The sequence below is a fragment of the Salarias fasciatus genome, chromosome 23 (assembly GCF_902148845.1).
Source record: "Salarias fasciatus chromosome 23, fSalaFa1.1, whole genome shotgun sequence".
NCBI classification, from domain to species: Eukaryota; Metazoa; Chordata; class Actinopteri; order Blenniiformes; family Blenniidae; genus Salarias; species Salarias fasciatus.
Window position 1 is genome coordinate 2,924,544 of NC_043766.1, and position 16,158 is coordinate 2,940,701.

At 44.4% G+C, this 16,158-nt stretch overlaps 1 protein-coding gene and 2 non-coding genes across 3 annotated transcripts; all 3 read left to right on the forward strand.

The window, feature by feature from the left end:
• Positions 1–13,106: 13,106 nt before the first annotated feature.
• trnap-cgg (transfer RNA proline (anticodon CGG)) lies at positions 13,107–13,178 on the forward strand. Its single transcript has one exon. It is a non-coding gene; the product is annotated as a tRNA-Pro (tRNA).
• A 329-nt stretch (positions 13,179–13,507) lies between these two features.
• trnap-ugg (transfer RNA proline (anticodon UGG)) lies at positions 13,508–13,579 on the forward strand. Its single transcript has one exon. It is a non-coding gene; the product is annotated as a tRNA-Pro (tRNA).
• Positions 13,580–13,830: 251 nt separating this feature from the next.
• On the forward strand, positions 13,831–15,499 carry LOC115381465 (E3 ubiquitin-protein ligase SH3RF2). The gene is made up of 4 exons (XM_030082863.1): positions 13,831–13,895; positions 14,393–14,853; positions 14,999–15,103; positions 15,187–15,499. The coding sequence occupies exons 2-4, from the start codon at positions 14,504–14,506 to the stop codon at positions 15,230–15,232; spliced, it is 501 nt and encodes a 166-aa protein (XP_029938723.1). The 5' UTR covers positions 13,831–13,895; positions 14,393–14,503; the 3' UTR covers positions 15,233–15,499.
• Positions 15,500–16,158: the final 659 nt, after the last annotated feature.

Sequence of the window (16,158 nt, forward strand, 5' to 3'; positions counted from 1 at the left end):
TAATCCCACCACAGAAAACACATTGCATCTGCATTGGAGTGGGGCAGGACCAGGACCATCCCTGTGATGGTGGCAAACTTCTGGGACAGGTTTAGCCCCTTCATCTATGAAGACTGGACAAAGAACAGAGGGAATCAGCTCTTAAATGTTGCTGTTTTCTTGTTTTCCTTTCACTGAATCAGCAAACAACAAAGCTGTTCTTGTTCTGTCGTCCTGAGGCTCTGTTGATCTTGATAAAACCTGTTCCCTCTTTCCTCCTGCCACTGGCCCTGTCTTATCAAACCTCATGTTGGTTTATTAAAGCTATAGGAGTGAACCATTGACTGTCTCCTAACAGGTTAATATCACAAGCAAGTGTGTTGTAATTCCCCTTTTTTAACATGTGAAAACAAATCGTTAACAAGTGACCAAAAAACTGTTCTTAAGTTCTACACATAGACATGAATTACTGAATGCATAGTAACTGTAGAGATATGTCTGTCTAGTTGTATTTGACCACATTTCAGCTTGCAAACGAACTCATAAGAACAACAGCTGTATCCCAAAACTGATAAACAATAGTGAATCCTGCTCTGGAGTCCCTGATTGATCAGCATCGATACAGACCAGATGGTAGCAAGGAGCAGGCTGGGAGGACGGAGTGAAGCAGCTTCACTGATGAAGCATGGAACCCTCCGAAGAGTGTCCACAAAGTGCTCAAAATGCCTTAAAATGTTCTCACAACACACATAAACGAATTAGAAAATGTAATTATAACTTTAAGAGCATAAATACTGAAAACACACATACCTGACAGCGTTAGTTCATCTCTTCACGGCCTCTGAGACAAAACTAAACGATCGCGAGTTCACAGGCTGAACAGGTAGATCACAGATCACTTTTGAGCCGAAATCTAAAACAAAGTCCCTGAAAAGACATTTCAGCGGGAGAAATGGAGGACGTGGCGTGGGAGCGTGTGAATCCGGCCAATTCGTGACAGTTGGCAGCAATTAAAATATCTATTTTTATATTTAATTCCCACCGCAGAGTGTCGTAAAATACGCCCACTTCTGCGCATGTGCGGGGAGTTGACGCATGCGCAGAGGCGTCTGGTACGGATCGTGTTCCGGGTACGGATCGGGAACCGACAAGGTCTGCAGGCAGTGGGAAAGGCGTCTAAAAAGGCGAAGGTTAGCGGGTCGCAGACACGGATCGACCCACGAGTTGCAGTGGGAAGTTTCTCTGTCACGAGGACAGCCGGGACGCGAACCCGGACCTCTCGGCTGAGAGGCAGATGCTCTACCACTAGACTATCGCTCCAATTGTAAACAAAGGACGCTTAAGATGAGGGTACACCAGATTTTGGTTCTGTTCTATTGACAGTGCATAAAAACAGGTGAATTCAGACTTGAATCGCTGTAGTTTCTTGACTTGAGAACTTTTGCAATTTATCTCTCTCTTAAAATAAGAAAAAAAATCTTGTTCTCCTGCCGGGATTTCATGTATACCATTGTTGTAGCACATTACTAGTAATTCTAGCTCAATATTAGCTGTAGTATCTTATTGAGAAAATGTTAGATATATTTTCATAAAATAAGAATAATTTTCTAGAGCAAAACTTGCTTGTCAAGATTATTTGAATTTTTCGACAATAAATAAGAACAATTTCCCTGAAATAAGATTTTTTTGTTTTTTTTTTAACTTTCTTAGAAATCCTTTTTTGCAGTGTCAGTGCGTGTCTTCAGGAGGGCCTGACTGTAAACCTGAGAAGCTTTGGATGCAGATCCCTTTTTTCTGCGGACACGTTTCAGAGTGCTGGTGAGAGAGCGGGACTGACTGCTCATGGCTGCTTCCTGATTGCTTTGTGAAGGTTCACTGGACACTGAATGACACCCGTAACCACAATCTTAAACACCCTCTGATCTTATTGTTTCTGTCCATTTTCTGTGGTAAAATATGCTTAATTTCGTTTTAAGAAATTGGCGATGATTGTTATATGTCATACAATGCATAACATAGTTAATATAAAAAGAGACATTTACTGTGAAAGGTAATTTTGGCTTCCACTACACAATATGTTATTTTGTTACTGCCTGCATGTACGTTGACATCAGATTGCAGCTGGAGATGATGGAAGCAACACAGTCTTTTGTGAAATCATTGTAGTTACCATCCTCCTCAAACATGGGACAACACAGCAGACAAATACACAGAAACACAACAGTAATGTCCCTACAGTGGACAAAACCTTGAGCATCAGACCTTGCCATCCTCACTCCCAGCCTCGTGGCTCAGTCAGTCCCCAGTTTCTGGGGGCTCATCCGGTTATGATTAAAGCTACACAAGCAGTTTTACAAGCCAGATTATATGCATTCATATTATAGTACATTTCCACTAGACTATATGTAAGCAGAATCGTGAGGAGATGGCCGACAAGATCCAGAAGATCTCCGGCCGGACGCAGCACTGAGGGCCGAGCTCAAGAGCCTGAGGGACGTCTGCGGCGAGGAGACGGAGAAAGCCCAGGTACCGGCGGCCTCCCGCAGCAGCAGCAGGCCACTTCCTGTTCCCGCGCTGACGCCTTCCTCCTGTCCCCTCCAGGCCATCTACAACACCCTGTCCGCTGCCATGGACAAGCTCCACCAGCGCATCGAGGATCACTCCAGAGACCTGAAGCTCGCCGCCGCCAAGATGTCTGCAAACATCTGAGCCTGTTCACTGTTCTCATTGTTCTCACTTTCAGAGCCTGATCAGACGAGGGGGCTTCCACAGTCTGACAGCTCATCTGTTTAATGCTGTTTTGTGTTCTGTCTAATGATTAATAAAGACAAACCAAGTCAACCATGTGTTGGGAAAAATTCTTTATCACTTGTGTTCATATTTTTCTCATGAAAAGTTTGTCGACATGCCGACTCTTCTGTTTTCCTGATCAGCCCAGCCTCTTTGGACTTCAATCTAGAAACACATTTCCACTCTGGTTTCGCTGTAAAGCTGATGCTGCTGCATGACGACGGAGAGAAAAGAACTGAGGCTGGTTCTTCAGCCGATCCCCGAGCTGACGGGGTCAGAGGTCGTCCTCCTTCGGCCCCCCGCTGCTCCTTGATCCGAGGCGGGCCGGAGCCTGCTGGACCTTTTGAACGTGGAGACCTGAGTCTTGTAGTCCTTGATCTGGGTCCTGGCCAGACGCAGCTGGTTGATTTCGCCGATCAGAGTCGTGTTCTGCTGGACAGACGGCCGTCACATGTCAGGAGATGAAACTCCAGCGTTTAAAGGTGCAGTACATCACATTTTCAGTCAAAAAAAAAAAGAAACAACATAAATGCATAGTTTGTCTTTTTTGTCTATTTACAGATGTGACGTAAATACATCAGCTTAACTCCTGGGACAACACACAGGTTCAAGTTTTGCTTTTACAAGCGCTCAAAACTTGTTCAGTAATTTAATTTCCACAACTACAAATGGTGCTTCCACAGGTGCTCAAACCTTAAAAGTGTTCAAGTAGAAAGGAACACTTATCCACCTCAGCTACAGTGTCCGCCGCGCTGAAACTCTCCCAAGAAGACGCTTGGACATGCTGAGGACACCCAGGTCGCTCGCTCACATGCTGCACTGCTCACTGGGAAGGCTCTGGCTATCTTGCACAGACGGAAAAGCTCCTGGAAAACATATTGTGTCACATATTTTAAACTGATTTTGTATTAAGATTTTCTATGTTTAGGTCTGGGGTTTTCACACACACACACACACACACACACACACACACACACACACACACACACACACACACACACACACACACACACACACACACACACACACACACACACACACACACACACACACACACACACACACACACACACACACACACACACACACACACACACACTGGAGAACTTCAGTCCTGCTTCACCACACCTGATCGCAGCGAGGAGTCTGATTCTGGGCCTCCCGGGAGCTTCTCAGTAGATCCAGGCAGACATCTCCCAGGGGGGTCCGCTTCTGCCATGTACCATGAGACAAACATCAATTCAACTTTTTACTGACATGATTAACAGCTAACTGGCAAGCAGCGATATAGGTTGAGGCGGTTCATGAATAATAACCTTCCTGCTAAATTTGTTATCACTTCAAAACGCTAGTCACAACTTTAAAGGATAAAGGATGCTGTAGTCAAAACGTTGAAGCTCTGAGTCTTCTTGTACTGAGTCGTGGTCTTTGAGGCCCAGATGCTGGGGAGGGGAAGGGCTCCCACTTGAAGCTGGGCACCAGGAATCCAGGACTCCAGGGTTCCAACCAGAGCCAAGCTGTTCCTGGTCTTGGTCTTGTTTAATCCCACCACAGAAAACACACTGCATCTGCATTGGAGTGGGGCAGGACCAGGACCATCCCTGTGATGGTGGCAAACTTCTGGGACAGGTTTAGCCCCATCATCTATGAAGACTGGACAAAGAACAGAGGGAATCAGCTCTTAAATGTGACTGTTTTCTTGTTTTCCTTTCACTGAATCAGCAAACAACAAAGCTGTTCTTGTTCTGTCGTCCTGAGGCTCTGTTGATCTTGATAAAACCTGTTCCCTCTTTCCTCCTGCCACTGGCCCTGTCTTATCAAACCTCATGTTGGTTTATTAAAGCTATAGGAGTGAACCAGTGACTGTCTCCTAACAGGTTAATATCACAAACAAGTGTGTTGTAATTCCCCTTTTTTAACATGTGAAAACAAATCGTTAACAAGTGACCATAAAACTGTTCTTAAGTTCTACACATAGACATGAATTACTGAATGCATAGTAACTGTAGAGATATGTCTGTCTAGTTGTATTTGACCACATTTCAGCTTGCAAACGAACTCATAAGAACAACAGCTGTATCCCAAAACTGATAAACAATAGTGAATCCTGCTCTGGAGTCCCTGATTGATCAGCATCGATACAGACCAGATGGTAGCAAGGAGCAGGCTGGGAGGACGGAGTGAAGCAGCTTCACTGATGAAGCATGGAACCCTCCGAAGAGTGTCCACAAAGCGCTCAAAATGCCTTAAAATGTTCTCACAACACACATAAACGAATTAGAAAATGTAATTATAACTTTAAGAGCATAAATACTGAAAACACACATACCTGACGGCGTTAGTTCATCTCTCCACGGCCTCTGAGACAAAACTAAACGATCGCGAGTTCACAGGCTGAACAGGTAGATCACAGATCACTTTTGAGCCGAAATCTAAAACAAAGTCCCTGAAAAGACATTTCAGCGGGAGAAATGGAGGACGTGGCGTGGGAGCGCGTGAATCCGGCCAATTCGTGACAGTTGGCAGCAATTAAAATATCTATTTTTATATTTAATTCCCACCGCAGAGTGTCGTAAAATACGCCCACTTCTGCGCATGTGCGGGGAGTTGACGCATGCGCAGAGGCGTCTGGTACGGATCGTGTTCCGGGTGCGGATCGGGAACCGACAAGGTCTGCAGGCAGTGGGAAAGGCGTCTAAAAAGGCGAAGGTTAGCGGGTCGCAGACACGGATCGACCCACTAGTTGCAGTGGGAAGTTTCTCTGTCACGAGGACAGCCCGGACGCGAACCCCGACCTCTCGGCTGAGAGGCAGATGCTCTACCACTAGACTATCGCTCCAATTGTAAACAAAGGACGCTTAAGATGAGGGTACACCAGATTTTGGTTCTGTTCTATTGACAGTGCATAAAAACAGGTGAATTCAGACTTGAATCGCTGTAGTTTCTTGACTTGAGAACTTTTGCAATTTATCTCTCTCTTAAAATAAGAAAAAAAATCTTGTTCTCCTGCCGGGATTTCATGTATACCATTGTTGTAGCACATTACTAGTAATTCTAGCTCAATATTAGCTGTAGTATCTTATTGAGAAAATGTTAGATATATTTTCACAAAATAAGAATAATTTTCTAGAGCAAAACTTGCTTGTCAAGATTATTTGAATTTTTAGACAATAAATAAGAACAATTTCCCTGAAATAAGATTTTTTTTTTTTTTTTTTTTACTTTCTTGGAAATCATTTATTGTAGTGTGAGTGTGTGTGTCTTCAGGAGGGCCTGACTGTAACCCTGAGATGCTCTGGATTCAGATCCCTTTTTTCTGCGGACATGTTTCAGAGTGCTGGTGAGAGAGCGGGACTGACTGCTCATGGCTGCTTCCTGATTGCTTTGTGGAGGTTCACTGAACACTGAATGACACTCGTAACCACAATCTTAAACACCCTCTGATCTTATTGTTTCTGTCCATTTTCTGTGGTTGGAGCAGTCACTGCAGCTCTAGTTCTTTGTGAAGATACCTTCAACAGTTGATTAAAAGCATGATTTCCTACACTGATTTTTACTTTTTGCTGTTTGGTTTTGGGGGTTTTGTTTGTTCAGGAATGTCGGCAACCGCTGGGCTTTGGAACAGGCGAAATACAACCTGATGAACCAGTACCTGTTATTAGGAGTGACCGAGGAGCTGGAGGACTTCGTCATGATCCTGGAGGCAGCGCTGCCACGATTCTTCAAGGGAGCCACTGAACTCTACAGAACAGGTAGAGACACATGCAGTGGGGACGCACCGATCCTCAGCTCATCACACATTATAAGGGAGCTCATGGAAGAATGCCACACAAACATGCGGCTGTGTGGTGAGGTCTACGATGTAGTCAAGGTTCACGGTATTCCTTTTTACCCACACTTTTTCAGCGATCTGGCAAATGTTCACCTTTAAACTTTTCAAAACGTTTACCACAAACGGAAAAAACAATCACCTACTTCTTAGAATTCAATACTTTTGGACAATGTCTGGCACCATGGCTATTCAACCATTCATTTTACACCACATATGGACTACTCACATCAAATGGGGATCTTTGCAAATCTTATTCTTGCATTTACTGCCTACTTCTTCATTAATGCTCACACTGTCAAACTTACATTTCAACTTTCACTTTACATTTGTACATATCACACTTGTACATAATGTTTTCATTTTTTTTTTTTCTGTTCGTAGTAAACCTTGACATAAAAAGTTTGGAAGAGTTTAAACGTTCTTATATATTACATTTTTTGAGAGCTTCTCTGAGCTCCAGAGCCATATATTGCAGGCCTGACTTGACTGGAACTGCAATAACTGAAGCCTTTTTTTTACTGCATCTTTATTGTGCTGTCTTATTAGAAAAAATATCAACTGAGACATTTCATTGAATATCTTGTATTAATTTGCAGTGTCACCGCAGCAACCCCCCCCCCAAAAAAAAAGAGAATAAACACTGAGCACTGTGCAGTAACAGTGTGTTAAATGTTTTGCTTCATTTCATGTCTGTTGTCTGAATACACACTGACACAAAGATGTCCTCCTCACACACACACACACACACACACACACACACACACACACACACACGTATATATATATATATATATATATATATATATATATATATATATATATATATATATATATATATATATATATATATATATATATATATATATTGCCAGCAACAGTTCTTAGCTCAGGAATTGCCTATTACTTTCATGAACGCACAAAGAGCTTGAAACGGAAGGAAATTCAGAATCCACCAAACAGCAATGAGTTATGTTTTACATACAGCACCTTTTGTTACTGAGTGAAAATGAAGACTCCTTAGACTGAAAAAAAGTAAAAAAATCTGTAGTTTCTGTGTCAGATGACTGGTAGTGTCTTGAGAAGCTTTCAGACTGACTGTATTTTTAATGAGCCTTGTTAAAATGTAACATTAATAACATCAAGACGTCGTGGGGATTTGACTGAACTCTTTCGCCTCCACTACAGGAGCTGGACAAAGCTTGGAAACTGGTCGATGCTGCTCACGATAAGGAGAAGAAAGACAAAGACGGTGTCTGGAGCTTGAAAGAAGACATTTCCAACCTGATAAAGCTGAGTGAAAACAAACATGTGTCTCTGAGGAGCAGGGACAGGTTTCTCAGCTGCTCCTCACCTCCTGTACAGAATGATTTGTTTGTTTGTCTCCTGCCTCAAAAGCAGAGAAGAAGCAAGACCAGCTCCCAGCCCTGTGCAGTGGTGGACGGACTCTCCACCAAGGACATGTCCAAGGACCAGGAGTGGACTCCTGCTCCATCACACAGAAATCCTCTGACTGTCTCTACATTCAGTTCAAAGAAATACAAATGAGTAATAACTGCAATAATCAAGGCAGAAATATAGACTTGCTGGAGGTTTTTATTCTTTGTATTCTCTTTGTAGCACTTCAAACCCAATTTGTATTCTCTCAGGAAATCTAAATGCTGAAACAAAACATTGAGAAATCCAAAATTTGTCTTTATAATAACTACATCTAAGAAACTGTATAAATTAATGGATACAAATAATGTGCAATCAGGAAAAATGGCTCCTGAAAAAGGTTTTTTTTTTCTGTATTTTGTCTATTTCTTTCCATGCTGTGCCATGTGTAATACAGGATTTCGATTTCGGGATGGATCACCTAAATAATTGGTGGGTTTGTTTGTCAATCATTCTGACGAGCTGGCTTCGTAAGGCGGTTCTACGTGCTTGCGCCCAATAAGCTTCTCCCTTTTGCGCATGCGCATTCAGAGTGTTTATGTAGCCGGTGAGCTTCTGAGCTGGTACTTACCGATGGCGAGTCTGACATAATGAAACTGTAACTGTTTCGGAAAACAAACTTTATGTATGAACGAGGCCGATCGCAGAAACTGTAAACAGAGCCGTGCACGTCCGGAGAAGAGGAGATCGCGCTCGCACGCTTCCGCGTTTCCTGGGAGAAGCAGGAGAGCCGGGCGGATGGTCTGGCGCATGCGCGTTGTTCAAAAAGTGAGTAACAGACGTTTGGCTTCGTGTCTTCGAGAAAATCCTGTATTAGACCTTTAAGAAAAAAACTTCTCTTTCTCATGATAACATCTCCGTAATAAGAAGTTTTGAAAAAAATTTTACTGAAAAAACAAAGTGTGAGATACGGGCCAAAGAGACCTGTCATCTGATCACGGTCCCCGAGCAGGTTCCCCAACCTAGTCTCACACCCGGTACAATGATCGTCCTGTCTGGCGCACCACGTCCAGCACGTACAGACAGGCTCATACTGTCCGGCTACCGCACCACGTCCAGCGCGAGTAGCCAGACCGACCACTGTACAAAATGCTATAGGGTCTGAGCACTATTTCAATTGCATACAATGGAGATCCCTCTGACTCCCGGTGGGACCACATCGCAAGTTGGTCCAAACCCCACCAACCGACTCCTGCCAGGTCGGTGGGAGGAGTCTGACATAGATTTCACATCGTCTGGCTCACCTGCTCCGGTTCCGGTCACAATGCCACCGACTCTTTCCCACTTGTTCAGGTGCATGACGGGAAATAGCCGTCAGAGGAAGCTGATTGGACGATTGAAAAAACTCACTTCCTGCTCTTCACCCCGCACCTTCTGTTGATTTTCTCTTGGTTTTTTAAACAAACAAACAAACAAACAAACAAACAGAAATCGCCCTCCTCCGTGCTTCACTCACGTCAGTGTTTTATTTGGTGTATCCATTGTTCTGCTGCCGTTCTCTCAGTCATGTACCACTAGGTGGCGCCTGGGAGTTAAGCCCTCGATCTTGTGTTTCGAGCCTCTCGGGCTTCCGTAAGCTGGAGTTTCCAGAGTTTTTAACGAGCCCTTGTGTTTTTCTGAGTTAGCGTCTGTACTTTAGTATTTTGTAAGTTAAATATTGTCAGTTTAATTTGTTCCGGAAGAAGGTGGAGAACAGGGGGAGATGGAAAAAAAAGGAGAATTGACAGCTTCTTTCAGTTTTGCTTTCCTTCACTATTTAAAGTGCTGTTTTTGTTGTAATTGTTACCACAGCCACGTGAGTATTGTTTAATTATGCAATGTGCCAATTAAGTTAAACCGATGTATATATACATATATATAAATATATATATATATATATATATATATATATAACTATATATATATATATATATATATATATATATATATATATATATATATGCTCCCGGACCTGCTCCTGGACCTGCTCCAGGACCTGCTCCAGGACCTGCTCCTGGACCTGCTCCAGGTGAGACGCCAGGGTTCAGCCCTGACTTCTGTCTGAATGTGTGACCTCTGTGTCTTCTCCTCCGGGGCCTGCTGCTCCCGTCTGCTCAGCCCCATCAGCCACTTTGGGGACATGAATGGAGGTGAACAAGGGACACATGGCAGACACACAAGGACAACTTCACAACAGAGACAAAGAACTACACACCCTATTCACATGGAGAGTCAGGCCCCCAAAATGTTGTAATAGTCACTGCATCCATAGAGAAAATATGTGAACAACAGCTCTTGGTATCTTACATTCACATCAAACACATGAGCACTGGAGAGAATTTATAGGAACTGCTGCCTTTTATGGGGAAGGTTTCCTCTGTGGCTTTAGAAGATGGCTAACATGAGGATGAAGATAGAACCTGTGCCCTCTCTCCTGTTAGGACACTCCATCTGTGACAGTGTGCTCCCTGAGGACCGTCCAAACCAGCCCAGCGACCGACGGCTGACTCACAGCGATGCGGCGGTCACAGAGACAACGGGCTCGTCTGCTTGGCGGACGAATTACTTTTGCTTTACTCCAGCGCTTTTTTTTCTAAATCAGATTTTGGACATTGGCTTCAGCTGCATAAGTGTTGAGCAGAATGCATGAGGGACCCTGTCAGGAAATAACAGATGACAGTACATCCACCCATAGAGGATGGAGATCCTGGTTCAGAGGTTCAACCCTCCTCAGCAGCCACGGAAAGACAGCCCTCTGATCAAGACATGGGGTTTAAGACAGAGAGGAGCAGCACCTGTAGGACAGGTTTGAAAATCAGCACACTGGATGTCTGTGGACCCCTCACCATCAATGCTGGTCCTGCGCCTCAGCCAGCCTCCAGCTCCACACGGTGGAGGCCTTGACGCAGACCTGATGCCGCTGATCCGGACCACAGTCACTAAGTGGCAAGGATGGCGCCTGGACACCCGCACCCACGTCCTTTTCTGGATCCAGGAGAGTGAGGGACTCCTTGGTTTCAGACTGAAGCAGCTTGTGAAGGAACCACGCTGCATATCCATAAAGTACAGTTTATAAGAGCTGATTCCAAATGCTCATCTGGAAGAAAACTGATTCCTGCATGCATGCCTCTTCTTCAGGGTGAACTTTGAATTTGACAGCAGCTCATTTCGATATTGACGTTTTCAGATGGACAACAGTTTTTATAACTCTTACATGAAGTCCATTTCATTGGAAAAAACAGATTCCTCCTCCCTCCTGAGTGTAATCTCAGCCTTTGTAGAGGGGAGACTCTGTAATGAGGCTGGTGGGGGTGAATGCTGTTAGAAAGATGCTTTTTCCACTTCCACAACAGTTTGATCTCAGGTGGGCCAGACCAGTTACAGTTGCACCCACGATTATCAGCTTTGCTTTGAAGCTTTTTTATGTTTATTTTTATTTTTGACAATTCCAAATGTTTTCCCCAAATATTTCTCACCTGGTGGGCCACGGACCACGTGGGTGTTTGCCAGTGAAAATAGAGTCCAGGGGGAGAAACGCTGAACGTCTATTCACATAGCTGAACAGTAGATGGCGATAATTCCTTGTAAAGCGGTTTGACACCCACCCTCAGGATTTCATATTACATTTGTACATATCACACTTATTAAAGCTCTTTTATTCTTTTGTTCTGCAGGAGGTCCAGGTGGACTTCAGACTTTGGAAAGGTAAATGAGTCAATGTTTGAACTTGATACTCTAGAAATGCAAATCACAGTGTATTTTTCTGCTTCTCCATAAACATTTCAACAGATATAGCATGATATAGAATATTTCCCTCTCCAGTTATTTTTTTTTTCTTTTTTCTTTTTTTTGGTGAAACTTTAATTTTGAGTTGGCACTCGGCGATTGTACACTCTTTCTCAGGTTGAAATTACACTGCAGTGTCATTCAATCAATTTGAGTTGCATTCAGGGGAGATGGTGGGTCCTGAAGCCAGACCAGTCAAGAACTATCAGTTTGAACCTTACCCGTGTGCAGCTGCAGTAGGTTTCTGCCATAGCAATGGAGCTTGTCCAGGCAGAAACCTTCACCATGACAAATGCTAGTTTTGAAAGGTAGTTTGCAACCAAGTAAAGGTGGTTAGTGGAACAAAAACATAGAATCAAACAGGCTTGTATAACAAATGTTTAGAGAAAAAAAGTGGTTTAGTTTATTGCACTAAATCATCTGAATCAATTGTCCATCACTTTCATGTCTTGGGAATGTAAGCTCCCTTCTTAGACCAATAGAACGTATATTTACTGTGTGTTCGTGTGTATGTGTACATGTGTGCGTGCGCCCGCTGTCCGTCACTGTCACGGAACGGTGATTTGTTCAAAGAATCTTCTCCCAGTTGAAGTGATGAAACGATGACAGAAGAAATAATAGACACGCTGGTTTCAGTTGTTACCTTTCTCTATATGACACAGTTATTACTACAGAGATTATCATGTTACATAAACTTCACAATATAATGTGACAAATAAGTACAGGCTGCTTGAAAGTTTTTAATAATTTTGAATTTCTGCCTTCCGCTGGCACATCTTTATTCCCTGAACCTGACCCTGACCCTGACCCTGAACGCAGCTGCCCTCCTTCCGGAGACTGACAGACTGCTTTCCCCTCGTCGGCTGCAAACCTCCTGAGTTCCCATTGCTTTGCTCTTTTCAGTCAATAAGTTGTAGCAATATTTGATTAGAACAAGTACCTGATGTTTTTTCCAGTTTACAGTATGGCGAAAAAAACTGCGTACAGTACTGCATACAGTGTATGAAATGTAAATTGTAAATAAATTATTGAAAAAGTTTTTTTTCCCTTCTTTTTCCTGTCACGAAACAGCCTGATTTCCTTCACTGTGATCAATTCACTAGCCAGAAGGTTATGATTTATTTTGTTTTCCTCCTCAGTTTTCCAACTCTGGCGGTCCTCTGCTGATGAGACGCCCTCCTGTATCTCTGACCGGGACACAGGTTTCAGTCACCTTTCAGTCACCAAGAAAAGGGAAAAATAAATACTCAGCGCCATGTGGATGTCATACTTTACCTTTGTTCTGTTCGGCCAGCGTCGAACACGTGGCTCGTTGGTCTAGGGGTATGATTCTCGCTTCGGGTGCGAGAGGTCCCGGGTTCAAATCCCGGACGAGCCCGACTTTTGTGAAACCAAGTATGTTTAGCATTTCCCACCTGCCTTCAAATGTCGCACCAAAACAAAAAAGCGGGAAGTCCTGGGTTTTTTTTTTCAACTGATAAGAAAATGTTCACTTCCTCTTATAATGTTTATACTTATGGCATTCGATACCTTAACTTGTGCTGTCTTATAAGCATCAAGCCTTCCGTGTAGGCGTATGGCGTCAAGCCTACACTCTTCCCTGATGTGAGCAACAGTAATAAAAAATAATGTAATGTTCACGGAAATATGTGTCATATAATGTTTTCGCATTATTATCACCACATGTGGAATCAGCTGATCACAGCTGGCTCGTTGGTCTAGGGGTATGATTCTCGCTTTGGGTGCGAGAGGTCCCGGGTTCAAATCCCGGACGAGCCCGTCTTTTCAAGACAGCAGTGAACCTTCCGTCGATTACACTGATATCTGTATCTATCTGCTTGCGCCGCCCCTTCCCTCGCGCTCCCGACTTCCCACCTGCCGCGTGAACAAAAGAGAGGCCGCCCAGCTCTGCCTCCCCAGCTGTTGGAGCTATGAGAAAAGATGTTCCGCCCCCTGACGCTCCAGACCCTCCCAACAGGCGGTAGACGAGGCCGGCTCACCGCTGCGGGGCGGAGCAGCTCAGTCCTGCAGGGACCTCCCCATCTGAGTGGCTGTAACTCCGAGGTCTCTCTCATACAAGCTGCACAGACTGGCCGTAAGTCCTCACTCTCATCCACTCTCACTTTAATTTGTAATAGATATTTATACTTGATTCAATTCATTTTTAGGGATTTCATATTTTTTCCCTGTTTTGTTTATTTCAACTTTATGGGGTCACACACAACTCTAAATTATACCTTTTATACCAGCATTTGTGGTTTGTGTCAGATGCTGAAGTTTGTTTGAGTGCAAAGAGATATGATCACTGTGGGAAAATTAAACATTTTATTTCAATGCTTTCAAAATATTCAAAATTTTCAAAGAAAAGTAAGTAGAGAGCATATGCTGTGTTGGGAAAATCCAGTGAAATGCCTCAAAACTGTACCCTCTGTTTGTGGCATTTTGCAGCCTTCATGATTGTTTTTGCAATATTTACCCCCAACGTGTAGGTTTGATGTTGAAGACGCAGCTGTTGACATGCACTCAGCTGTGTTTTGTCCTCTTACTAAAACACCGTCTGTTATGTTCTTTGTTGTTTCATATTTACTCCAGGCTGACACAACCACAAACCTTTGGAGGATACATCAAGCCCTCTTGCCACCGCAGTCCTTGAAGTGGACTCACATTGTTCTGGATCGTCCCGCTTGGTGGTGCAGTTCAGTCATGGTCCTGTGCGAGGACAGCGAGTGCAGCGTCTGCCTGCTGCCGTACTCCCGGATGGACCGGGTCCCGCGTGTCCTCCACTGCAGACACACCTTCTGCGAGCTGTGTCTGGACACCATGTCGCAGGCCAGGAGCGGGATGCTGCACGTTCGCTGCCCACTCTGCCGCCGTGTGACCTGCGTGGGCCTCGGTCTGAGCCTGCAAGAGGCCCTGTGGGTCGACAGCGAGCGGTGGGACCAGATCCCCGACGGCGTGGCAGCGGGGGAGGACGGGGATGAGGACGGGTGCCAACTCAGAGCTGGGGAGGCGAGGACGCAGGCCCAGCAGAAGCCGTCATTACAGGCTGAGTGGTGGGTTGCAATGCAATGCCTGAAAAACTGGCATTTTGGCACACTGTACATTTTTGCAAATGTAGTTCTTTTCTTCCCAACATTGAGAAGATAATGCTGAATTCCTGCCCGTAACTCCCGAGCGACACTCCTTCTCTGTCCTCAGCGCTTCCTCCAGGTTGAGCAGAGCAAAGCTCAAACTGCCCGCCTTCCTCAGGAGGCTGAGTCTGACCAGGCAGCACCAGGAGAGGATCATCCCGGGCAGCAACGTGTAAGCTTTCTCTTCAAAACAGTCAAACAGACGTAGGGGGAAGTTAGAATGAGAACTCAAACTCTGTTTCTCTGTTTCTACAGGGAAATGAAATCCTGGCGCAGGCTTTCGGCCGAAGAGACTTTTTAAGGCGGCGGATATGACATGCAGTAGATCCCTGGAGGTCGTTTGGGAAAACTAGGCTCAGCTCGGGGAGGGAAGCTGCGACCGTTGAGGGCCGTGGATCCATTTGTATCCCTGTGAAGACCCTGTTTTGTCCTTGCCAAAGGTCTCCCCCTTCCCTCCCGCCTCTCTGTCGCTCTTTCCCATTATTTATTCTGGGCTTAATTCTCCCAGCTGGTGCTGTGGGATTCAGTTCAGCTGTCCCAGTGGGGCAAAGACCCCCCAAAAAAACCCTCATAACAGATGGTCTACTCTGCATTTCATCTGCTAAACACTGATACCTTATTGTATTGTTTATTTATGCTAGCTAGTCGACAAAGTATTTAATAAAAGTATTTTTGAAATGATTCATTGTCTGCATTTTGTGTTTGAGACTGATGAAGTAAAAGTATTCTGCTCATTCTTTTCGACACTTCAAAAATTTAAGAGACTTTCCCAGAAGAAGTGAATCCAGGAGGAGAGCTGTGAATCAGATAATGTGAATATTGTTTTTGAGGGTGCAGCAAAAAACACAGGCACAAAAGAGTCGCTCAACCATGTAAGAGGATTATAAACTTCACTCATGGAGCATCTGGCAAGTGTTTCACGTTGGAGAATATCAGAAAAGTGGATCATCAGTGTCATTGTGTTCAGTTGTTTAAAAAAAAAAGCACGTGTGTCACTCAGAGATCTTAAATGGGGTTAACTCCCAATTTGAGGTTGCGGTCGACTGTGTTTCAGCATCTGCGTGGTATTGAGGCCATTGTTATCCGGGTGTGTGGAAACTGTGTGGAGAAGCGGTGAGGAGTCGTTAGTCGTCCCACTGGTTGGGTCAGCTGCCTCGAGCTGTGCAGCACCGCCATGTGCTGGGGGTGGGGAGTGTGTCGGGGCATTCTCACTGTTAAGAGTTAATG

Bases quoted from the DNA above. Each gene is read 5' to 3' on its own strand.
- LOC115381465 (XM_030082863.1), top strand. From the start codon at position 14,504: ATGGTCCTGTGCGAGGACAGCGAGTGCAGCGTCTGCCTGCTGCCGTAC. The intron at 14,854-14,998 runs GTGGGTTGCAAT...CTCTGTCCTCAG, and splicing joins CCGTCATTACAGGCTGAGTG to CGCTTCCTCCAGGTTGAGCA. The intron at 15,104-15,186 runs GTAAGCTTTCTC...CTGTTTCTACAG, and splicing joins ATCATCCCGGGCAGCAACGT to GGAAATGAAATCCTGGCGCA.